At 35.9% G+C, this 11,564-nt stretch overlaps 1 protein-coding gene across 1 annotated transcript in view; it reads left to right on the forward strand.

The window, feature by feature from the left end:
• CPS1 (carbamoyl-phosphate synthase 1) overlaps window positions 1-9,308 on the forward strand; it is a 116,902-nt gene extending 107,594 nt beyond the window's left edge. Inside the window, exons 35-38 of the mRNA XM_079135546.1 lie at window positions 5,140-5,199; window positions 5,931-6,043; window positions 7,364-7,493; window positions 8,228-9,308. Of these exons, the coding sequence (XP_078991672.1) occupies window positions 5,140-5,199; window positions 5,931-6,043; window positions 7,364-7,493; window positions 8,228-8,326 (402 nt within the window). The 3' untranslated portion in view covers window positions 8,327-9,308. The remainder of the gene's footprint in view (window positions 1-5,139; window positions 5,200-5,930; window positions 6,044-7,363; window positions 7,494-8,227) is intronic.
• Window positions 9,309-11,564: the final 2,256 nt, after the last annotated feature.

Below are 11,564 nucleotides of genomic sequence, written 5' to 3' on the forward strand. Positions count from 1 at the left end.
AACTGAAATGAAATATTTAAAACTCAAAAGGGCATAAAATACTACTAATTTATTAATGGGGCTTGGGTCTAGTAAATACATTGGAAAGTATCTGGTTGAAGATGAATTAGGTAATAAAGTTCTGAGAGAACAAGTCCATTATTACATTTTGATTTCTTAAGGGAATCATTTATTTAGTATGAAGCTCTGTGAACTTCACTCACAGAAGTACATTGGTACCCAACTTTGTTGCAGTTAATTTGCTAATTTACTCCTTAATGTATTAATGGGGAAGACGGTCAGTATTTATCCCATTCGAAATAAAGGCTTCCTTTGTCTTCTTCTCTCCACTCTGACAAATTCCCCGTATGAGTAGAAGGATTTAGTGAAGATACGTTGACTTATTAATTTTACAGCAGGTTTCAAGAGATAATTGGAGGAACAGATAAATATGAGGTAGAAGAAAAAGTGTCTCTGAGTCAGGAAATATTTTTTCTTAATGTTCAAGCTCCATACACGTTTTAAATAGACTTTTATTACTAGCAGGTTTCAACTGCTTCTCAATATTTAATAAGTATATTGGGTGTGCTTGTGGGGTATGTGTGTGTGTGTGTGTGTGTGTGTGTGTGTGTGTGTATTCTGTGGCAACCCTCCTAAATTTTAATTCTCATCTCTTTTCTACCCTACTACTTTACAAACTCTTTGTTTCTGTCCTTCCAAAGCTAAATCCCATGGGCCAAATTACCTGGGAAGTATGAAATAGCTGTAGAATCATCATATCCATCTTACATAACTAGGATTTAGTAGAAAAAGTCAGGATTCACATATTGACAAGGGATCCTCATCAACTTCACTGTGTTTCAAACTCTGTGTCTCTCTACCAAGGGACTTCCCGTATTCCAAGGCATTTCGAATTTAAGAAAGGTTTAATGTAGGTTTATGTGGCAACAAAATCATGCTTGATTTTCCTGCAGTAGCTCCAGCCACTGTTCATCCCATCAGAATTTATTTTTAGTTGCTATGAGTAGGCAATCTGCCTTGTTTTGAGGTTTTCTGGAACACCCTTTAACAATAAATGATTCACTCTGGAGTAGATCAAGAGCACTCGCTTTTCCCCCTCTGATTGGGCTATTCACTGATGCTTGTGAAATGGCAAGCACCAACCTGACATCTGCGCTTCAGCATTGCTCAGAAACACAAAGCAAGCATTTTATTTGAAAAGACAACTCTAAGTGACATGAATAACCTTTTATCTTCAATACAGCATCATTAGGAACAACCATAGAGTTGTCAGTCCCGATGTCCCTGTAGAATCTACAGGCATTACTTAGTATGAACTTGGCTTTCTTTTCTCCAGCTAGCAGGTGGGTTAATGGAAATATGATCATTGGAGGAAATATGTATGTATTTCACTTTTAAAGGGATTCCTCCTTATAAACATTTCCAAGAAAATAAATCAGCTTGTACTTTTCACCTTTAGTAACAAATGGTTTCTTACACAGGTATTTTCAATCAGCTTTTAAATCTGAGGCTACTCAGATGCAAGCTGACAGCTGTAATTTCTTTTTGTAGAGAGGCTGTTTTATGTGTCACAAGTGTTCAATACATGTTTGATAGAAGTTTATAATGTGTCTATGGAAGCCAACACCCCAGACCAGAAGGCAGAGTGGTTCCCTGGCTGGGAACTGCCAATACTGTCATGTTGGATATTTATCTTTTCCACTTGGGGGACAGCACTGAAACAGCTCCATAATGAGGTTTTGCCTTGTGTCTGCAGATCTTAGAGGACTTGCTGACTTATTTTACTTTAAAATGGCAAAGAAAAAAATTGCATTCTAGTACTCCTCCCTCAACATTTTTCATTGTGACATTGCCCAAGGTTAATGCATCTTGACCTTAAATTGCAAAATGAATGAAGGCTCATCCACCCAGCCTCCTTTTCCCCCCCATTTCTAAACATTAACGTGTATCAGACTTGCCTGGAGGGTTTGTGAAACTACAGATTGTTGGGGTATACTCCTCAAGTTCCTGATTCAATAAATCTGGGTGGAGCCTAAATTTTCATATTTTAATAAGTTCTAGGTAATGCTTGCTGCTGTTCCCAAAGTGTGCTTTGAGAACCACTTTATTGGTGAAATAGCATTTTAGAAACCTAATTAAAAGTTATCACTTTCAGGGCATAATGGCACATACCTATAATCTGAGTAACTCCAAAAGATGAGGAAGTAGGATGGAAAGTTTAAGGCTGGCCTCAGCAATTTAGTGAGGCCCTGTCTCAAGATTAAAAACAAGTAAAAATGGACTGGGGATGGAGTTCAGTGGTAGATTATCCCTGAGTTAATTCCTCGTAGTGCAAATAAATAAATAAATAAAGTCATCATTTACTATTATTCTCACCAGATTTTCAGTGACTTTTCACTAAGGAAGTCTAGGAGATTAATAGTTAAGTTCACAATTAATGTATCATGTAGTCAACAAGTCAGTAAGTTTGCTGAACATTTTTATGTTTTATCTGACAATCTGATTTGGTGCATACTTCCATCTGTTCTGTGTTTAGTAGAAGATCACAATATAATGTTCCATATTAGGGGTTTAACAAAATTCAGAGGTTTATTTTGAATACTTCAGACTGTGAAGAAAACTTAATATGCCATCTAGTTCAGCTCCTTCCTTTACCAGAAGGATCAAACTTGAGCATATGATTGTTCTGTTCTGCCTGACATTTTTTATGAGACTGTCATATACCTTATTAAATAGTTCCAATGTCACAAAGAGTTACTCTCTAATTTTTACTTATCTATTTTTATTCTATTTTTTTAAGTGTCTAGTCATGAGATTCTGTATCTAAGCTCATTTATTCCTGCTTGGTCCTGAGTGGACATGGAAATCTATGGTCCTGGGCATGGTTTCCATTCAAGTTCTAGAAGACTGTCATGAATAACCCCTGAACCTGCCTTAGCTGAGATCCGTCCTGTTGCATTTATCTTTTCTATTTGCCAACAGTTTTCTTTCATAAAACTGCAGTTCTGGGACTGAGAAGGGTCAGAATCTGAAACAATTTTGTATTTGAACATAGTCTTTGGGGTCTTTCCCTAGGATGTAAATCTGATCTCAGAGAACCTCTGCAGGGAAATATGAACATTTTAATATTTATAGACTGAACATTATCAAAATTATACAAGGATCTTGATAGGTTTTATCACAATTCCTAGCTTCTGTCTCCGAAATAAGATTGTATCCATGATTTTTTTCAACCATTTATAATATGATTTCTAAATAAGTATTATTTTTCTTTTTTTTTGTGGTGTCAGGGATTGAACCCATAGACTTGTGCTTGCACAGTAAGCACTCTACCAACTGAGCTATCTCACCAGCCCCTCTAAGTACATTTTAAGACATTTACTTAAGTAACCAAATTACATCATCTGTTTAAAACCTTTTTCAAGGGAAACAAAATGGTCCCATTTTGGAAGAATGGATATGCTTTTAAATATATGTGATTTTAAATACTGTTGCTCAGTTGTTCAGATATCCATGTTAATGAGTCCAAGGTCAAGGACTGGTCTTTAGAGAGGTCACTTAGCTTTGTTTTCTTTCATCCTGACTACTGTCTTGCAAAGATTAGCTTTTGGACACAGGTGATATATTCAGAAGTGGGGATCCCCTGATGACAATGGGCAGAAGTCCAAGGAAGGTAGGACCTGGAAGCTAGACAGATCTAGCTGGGGTCCTGGGAAGAGCATAGCAATGGGACTACTTGGAAATATTTGAACAGTGAGGTGGAACATTAGGGAAATCTGTGTGGAAGTGAAATACTTATATGTGGTGAGAAAGCTGGTTTGGGTAATAGTGTAACTATCATACTAGTGTAGCAGCTGCTTTAGGATCCCAGGTTTGGAAACTAGGAGGTAGATGAAGAAGTCTAATATAAATAGAACGATTTCAATAATAATAATAATAATAATAATAATAATGAAAAATATTTATTGAGAACTATTATTGGGACAGTCACTGTGCTAAGTTGTAGTATTAGTGTTTATGTACTGTTTATAATTGATAATCACATTGATCCTATGATAAGGTACTGTTGCTATTTTCGTTTAAGAGATTGAGAAGTGAAGCTGCTCAAGGTCATGCAGCTTAGCCCATTTTGTCCAATCATCCCACATTTGGGGCACTTATAAAATCTTAAATGGAGCAACAAATATACCACTTGTGGTACCTTTGAAATAATTGTTATGTTTTTAGGTCTGTTCTTTTGAGAAAAGTAAGAGGTGAATGATTAGAGAATTAAAAAATATTATGAAAAAATATAAAGGATATACAATCTCTAGATTATGATTTTCAACCTGTGTCAGTCTTGTTGAAATATTAACAGAATTGCAACCTTGGGACTTATTTTGTTGGTAAGTTGTGGTGCTACAAGAAGTAGAAATATTATTGTAATCACTGCTTTAGAAATGAATGCTCGAAGATATTAACTTTTCTAAGCACATGCTACTTGTAAATGGTAAAGCCAGAATATGAGATGCAGCTTAGAGGCTCCAGAGCTCAATTTTTTTTTTTTTTTTTGTGATATAGAGCTCATTCTTTAATCATAAACTTTTATTGCCTCAGAGTAAATGCAAAATTGAGTTCCAAATGATTAGTTATTGCCAGGACCTGTACCTGAGCTACCAGGACAGTGGCTGAGTTTCTGAAGGCAGTATGAAATTAGAACTCAGCAATTAGAGCAGGTTGGACAGGCAGAACAGCTCAAAAGGAAAACTTGGTGTTCATATTCTAACCCAGGTGTCTTTTACATTCCCCTGTACCTGGGAAGGGATCCGTGTAGAACTGGGGGAGTGCTAAACCTACAGTCAGAGAATAAGTAGATTCAATAGGAAGACATTGTGATAGCAGAGAACAAATCGCTGTGGCTGAAATTTCATCTGTTGTAAAATAAATAAAGAACTTACACTCAGTATAAGGGAATAAAAAGGAAAAATATCTGTCATCTTTAATGTAAAGTACCCAGCAACATGTGGCTTTGTCTTTTCTGACAGTGTGAGGGACTGCCATATTGAATATGTCTAAATAAAGAGCATGTACAAAAAATAAATAAATAAAAATAAAGAGCATGTACATCTAGAGAGTGAATCTTGTTAAATTCCATTTCAGCAATCATTCCGTCCAAGATTCCTCGGTGTGGCTGAGCAGTTACACAATGAAGGCTTCAAGGTATGCTATATTATTATTCTTTTCAAGTATTTTTTGTTAGCATTGAAATCTGCCCACAAAACCAAACACTGTAGCAACAGGGAAATAAATCACTTAAAATATTTCATTTCAATCTGAAAGTTTTAACTCATTTGGTAGTTTTGAAACGTCAATAGAATGAAAAGATTAGAAAGACTAGTTTTAACAAAATTACCACAAACTCAATAGCAGTTGTCAGCTAAAGTCTTAGCAAGTTTAGCTGAAGCCTAATTGGGACAAAGTTCCAATGTATTTTCACATCGTTTTCTTTTTTTTTTTTCCTGTTTCCATCTGAGGTCATAGTTTCCAGCTGTTATAGTTACAGGCAAAACCTCTTTGCAGTGAATACCTGCACACAAAGCCTGGTTCAGTAAAGCAAAATTATTCTCATGGCTCAGGGTGGGTCTGTGACCATGGGGCTTTGTTGACCCGATAAAAATAAGTTCTAAGCCATGAATAATTCTGTATTTTTCTCTTCTATAAAACAGTTACAGTTGAGGTTCTTAAATATTTTTTTAGTGCAAATATTTTAAAAGTATTTAAAGTGTCCATGCCTCTAGATTTTGAGTCCCAGTCTCTACCAATGACACCCTATTACTTCTCATGCTTATCAATTTCTTATGTTTTAAATGATACTTATTTCCTCGTAGGCTTCCTTCATCTACAAAAACCTTACCCATGATACAGTAACTGATTTCTCATTTTAAATGCAGCTCTTTGCCACCGAAGCCACATCAGACTGGCTGAATGCCAACAATGTCCCTGCCACCCCAGTAGCATGGCCATCTCAGGAAGGACAGAATCCCAGCCTGTCTTCTATAAGAAAGTAAGAACTAACTGATGTTTTCTGAGCTGGTCACATAGAGGATTAATTGTGGGAATGAATAGGATATGAATGTTTTACTTTACAATCGCAGGACTTTGAAAAGTCTCTTAATCAATCAGTTTAAAAAATGAATACATTCGTGGATGCTAATAAAGTTTCACTTATGAAATTTTCAAATACTGTAGTGCACACTTTGCCTATTGTGTCCATGGTATTGTGAAACATCTTTCAAATACTTCTTGATAAGGATCATTTTATTGACAGACGCAAGTGAAAGCAAGATTGAATGTCATGCAGTACTTTACTTCATGTCAAACTCATGTATATCAAGACTAAGATTGATTGTCTACATTTCACTGATGTGCATCAATGGATCAATTTATTGAGCACTTGCTGCATATACAAGACTGTAGTGAGCATTGTGGTAATGCCATCCATCAAATTTCTAAAGTGGTCATTGCCTGATCACATTGTTATTATGCCTTCTGCCTCATCACAATTAGATTTCGTTTAAGACATTATTTCAGCACATTGTGTGAGCCTTCAGGAATACCAGCAGGTCAATACTAAACTGTGTGATATAAGCGCATGGCAGATCATTCTTAGTTGTTTCAGGATGTTACAACCTACTCATTGGCTACATTATACCAAATTTTATACATTCTACTATTTGTCCAAGTTTTTAGAAAGCCAACCTATAAATTATTATCAAATTAATAAAAAATGGCATCGTGTACAGACCTTAGCAGGTTTCCCAAGATGGTACAATTCCTCTCCTTAGAACTTTGTAAGACAATAATCAGTACTACTTTATGCTTTTGATATTTAACTGTCTACTAGTGTATGTAGCAGCCCAGGAACAAAATATGTAATAGTTTAATTCAAAATCAAGTGACCTACATTTTCGCACTATCTTCATACCATCTGCTGAGAGACCCTGGGAAGTAGGCAGTGAAGTCAATGTAATGTGAGGTGGGACTGTGGGATGGGAGGGCCTTCGCTGCTGCCGGGATCACCTCTTTATTAAAAACAAAGTATATATCAAATTCTCAATTCTTATTATGCTTAGATAGCATTTTAAATAGAAACATTTTACATTCCATTAATTAAATTTTCATATGAATTCTTTCAAAAACACAATAAAAGAGTTATATTCCCCAAATGAGTATGAACATTTACTTAGGACTAGAGGAGGGCAGGTGGCAGTCAGCTCAATATGACATTGACTTAAATGACTAAGAGAACCATTAATGTTAGTATTTTAAACACAAATTATATAATATTCTTGCAAGTTTGAATGTATTTTATTTATTCTTCCAGACTGATTAAAGATGGCAGCATTGACCTAGTGATTAACCTCCCCAACAACAACACTAAGTTTGTCCATGACAATTATGTGATTCGGAGGACAGCTGTTGACAGTGGAATTGCTCTCCTCACTAATTTTCAGGTATGTTCCTTCCTTTGGGTATAGGCTGCATATAGGTTTTATTTTTGGTCCTCCACTAAGAATGTGAATCAGTATATGCACATCTCTTTCCTTTTCCTTGCAATATTCAGAATAGAAAGTAATTTTTAATAGAATCTAAAATAATGATGGTAATGTGGTAGGTCATGGTCACAGTTGGTGATCAAGCAACTGAGATCATCAAAAGTCTTGAATAACCATGGCTCTTTCATTACTGATACAAGTACCCTTTGAATAAAATGTGATAACAGGATATGGAATAAAGGTTGAAACTTTTTGCCACTGTTTGTCAATGAAAGCAACCACATGTAAGCAACAGATAAATAATTGAAGGTGCAGATAAAGCACAAGTGCTTGTCCAATTCACAGAATATGGTTGCATGAGGTCCATTGGTGGACATGACCCACCAATTTATCATAGGTAGACTCATAGACTTGAGACTCATTAACCTTCTGTCTGATATATATATATATAAACACGCACATACACAAAATCACAAAATCAATATTAATCCCTATGGGGGGAGAAATAAGCTTATTCATGGTGATATCTGAGACATGGGGAAAAATCTCCATGAAATAAAAATTTTTATTCCTTTCATCCCATATCCCTTTGAAAACTGGGAGCAGACACTTGTGACTTTTCACTTCTCATTCATTAAACATTCACTTTCATCTCTTGTGGGTTGCTAAGATTCTTACCATTTTATTTGCAGGTGACCAAACTTTTTGCTGAAGCTGTGCAGAAATCTCGCAATGTGGACTCCAAGAGTCTTTTCCACTATAGGCAGTACAGTGCGGGCAAAGCAGCATAGGCAAGCAGAAGCCCAGTCCCCTTCTTCAATCAACCTGAGCCACGTTTTGTCAAAATGAACTGATTTCCAACTTTGTTTCACAGAGATGCATATTGATACCAAACTTTATTTCAGTTTACCTTGTTATGCCTTAATAGTTCATATCTTTCACAATTAAATTGTCAAAACTTGATCAGAGTCCTTTTTAAGTAACTCATTCTTCATGAGATTTTTGTCCATTTAATAACACCTGTTTTTGTTGGGCTAGGCATACCTATATGTTTGTTTGCGGTAAACATTTTATGGTGCTGATTAATGACAATCAAGGTAGGAAAAAAGTTGCTGTTCTACATTCTGAACTCTCAGTACTTTAAACATACTCTTGGCATTGTTTTAAAATAGTATCTGCAATACTCAGGACACATCAACAGTGCAGAATACTATACAAATTTGGTAATGTAAAATATAGGTTTAATTTATGAACTACTTCATCATGATGTTTGTATATTGCTTCTTTTTGATGATAATTCTCACCTATCTGGCAATTTTACTAATATCATTTTCCATTCTCATGTGACCGAATTTGGGAAATATGACAGAGGTCTTTAGGTTAAGAATTTCTATACAGGATACTGGTTTGTTGTTTTGCTCTTTGGAGTATGTTCCCTGATGGTAGGAAATACTGAGATAGCTAAATGTTTGTTTGTTTGTTTTAAATTGGAGTTGGGAAAAATGAAGTCTTTAGATTTGTATTATTCACCCTCTCCTCCAATTCTGGAATAACTTGGAACTCTTGCTTATTTCTTTTGGATAATGGATTCTGTTGATCTACAGAGCCCCTCAGTGCACTATGTATTTCACACACTTTGGACACAGGGACACCATTCCTTTTAAAAACTAGAAAAGTTCTCCTTCTGGGCAACCTTTGTCATTTTTAAATGTTTTGTGTTATTACAAGTGCTGTAATTGTGAACTTTTAAATAAAATGCTCTTTAGAAACATTGCTGCTATAGTCTTGTATTTCTTTATTTAATTACACATATATACAATCGATTCATTTCGATGATGACACAGAACTAAGGGTGGGATCACTGTTATGGTTTGAATGTGAGGTGTCCCCCAAAAGCTCACATGTGAGACAATGCAGGAAGGTTCAGAGGAGAAATGATTGGGTTGTAAGAGTCTTAACCCAATCAGTGAATTAATCCCTGATGGGATTAATTGAAGTGGTGGGTTGTGGCTGGAGGAGATTGGAATTGGGGCATGGTTTGGGGGTATATATTTGGTATCTGGAGAGTGGAGACTCTCTCTTTGCTTTCTGATAATATAAGCTTTTCCCCCTGTCACACTCTTCTGCCATGATGTTCAGCCTCTCCTCAAGCCCTGAGGAATGGAACCAGCTGTCTATGGATTGAGACCTCTTGAAACCATGAGCCCTCAAATAAACTCTTCTTCCTCTACAATTGTGCTAGTCAGGTTCTTTTAGTCACAGCAGTGAAAAAGCGGACTAAAACAATTATGTTGCTTATTTTTTTCTATACAAACTGATACACGATTTGAGCAAATTAATGTTGAAAAGAGTGGAGCTTTGACTATTATATTTCATCTTTTTTCCCTTATCTCTTGCTCTCTTTTTAATGCAATACTGGGAATTGAAGCCAGGACCTGCACTCAACTTCATGCCCAGTCTTAAATATATATATATATATTGTTTTTGAGAAAGGGTCTCACCAAGTTGCCCAGGCTGGCCTTGAACCTGTAATCCTCCTGCTCCAGCCCCTGGAGTAGCTGGGATTACAGACGTGTGCCACCATACCTGGTCCTTATCCCTCTGGTGTCAGTATAAAATTTATAATATAGGTATGTCATTATATACCACCTTTGATCTGGATTCTTCCAGATGTGTGGTTACTCCCATACGCTAACTAAATATTGTCACCATTGTATAATAAACTTTTATAAGAAGTCTTGTGTGACACAGAGAAGAGTGACTGAACCCAATCAGAAGCTGACACACATTGTCTGAAGGAGACAGAGCCAAGGGGCACAGTGATATGTATCCCAGGCTTACCAGGCTATGTGACCTTGTGACAGTCCTGAGGAAGTGATGCCATGATAGTTTTTACTCATTTTCTCTCACCCAGAGTCAATTGGTGACCATTTTGTACACATCTCCCTGAAATTGTTTCAAATTTGTTTTCTCCATCTGCTCCCTGTTGCCTCTGTGGATAAGACATTAATTTCTTCTTCCTTATAATTTTTTAAGTATAATCCCTGATCATTCATGCATTTGCCTGAAGACCCTTAATGAGTTTCTGAGGTGCTTTATGTGGGATATCCATGATCCTTCCTACTCCAGTTTTTCTGGTACTTTTCTGTTAGTATGTTACTCATCATCAGTAACATCACCATCACCCACTACCATAATAAATAAAATGTGGCACCTGCAATTTCTCAGGCATTTCTAAGTACATTATAAGAATTAATCCATTTGATCCTCAAAATATCCCTATAAGTAGGTACTGTTATCTCTATATTATGAAGGAAACTTAGACATACAGAATTTAAGAACATCCTCAATGTCACACATTTTTTGTATTACATTGTCTTTTTTGTAACTCATATTTTGATCAGGTAGACATAAAAAGAAACCAATTCTCATAGCAAAAAGCAAAAAGCAAAAAAAAAAAAAACAAAAAACACTTGCCTGATGAGATCAGAGAAAGGCATTTTGGGGACTTCAGGTGTTGCAATGTGTAACTGTGTTGAAGACAAAGGATGAAGACATTCATTTAAGGGAATAACAAATAATTCGATGTGATTGGAACTCAAGCCACATGTGGAGAGAAAGGGCTACAAACAGAAGTTGAGGCTGGACTCCCTGAGTTGTGCATATTTAAACTAGATAGAAGTTTTAAGCCTTTTTATTTGGAAAAAAAATTGCACTTAATAATTTCAGAAGTAAAGTATTTTTAATTTTTTTTTAGGTTTTAGATCTACCTATTTGTAATATTTTATTTGCTTTATATTCTCTATCTGTCACTCTCTTTCTAGTACAGGTTTTGTTACTATAACAAAATACCAAAGGCAGGTGAACTTTATAAAGAAAAGAGATTTATTTAGCCACAGTTTGGGGGTTTAAGGACCTGAAGTTAGAATCATACTCTGTTTGGGGCCTCATTGTATCAGTGGGAATGCTTGTGTGAACAAGAGATCATATCATCAAATAGGAAGCCAGAGAGACCCAAAGGTCAGGATT

Source organism: Sciurus vulgaris (genome assembly GCF_902686455.1).
Source record: "Sciurus vulgaris genome assembly, chromosome: 3".
Taxonomy (NCBI): Eukaryota; Metazoa; Chordata; class Mammalia; order Rodentia; family Sciuridae; genus Sciurus; species Sciurus vulgaris.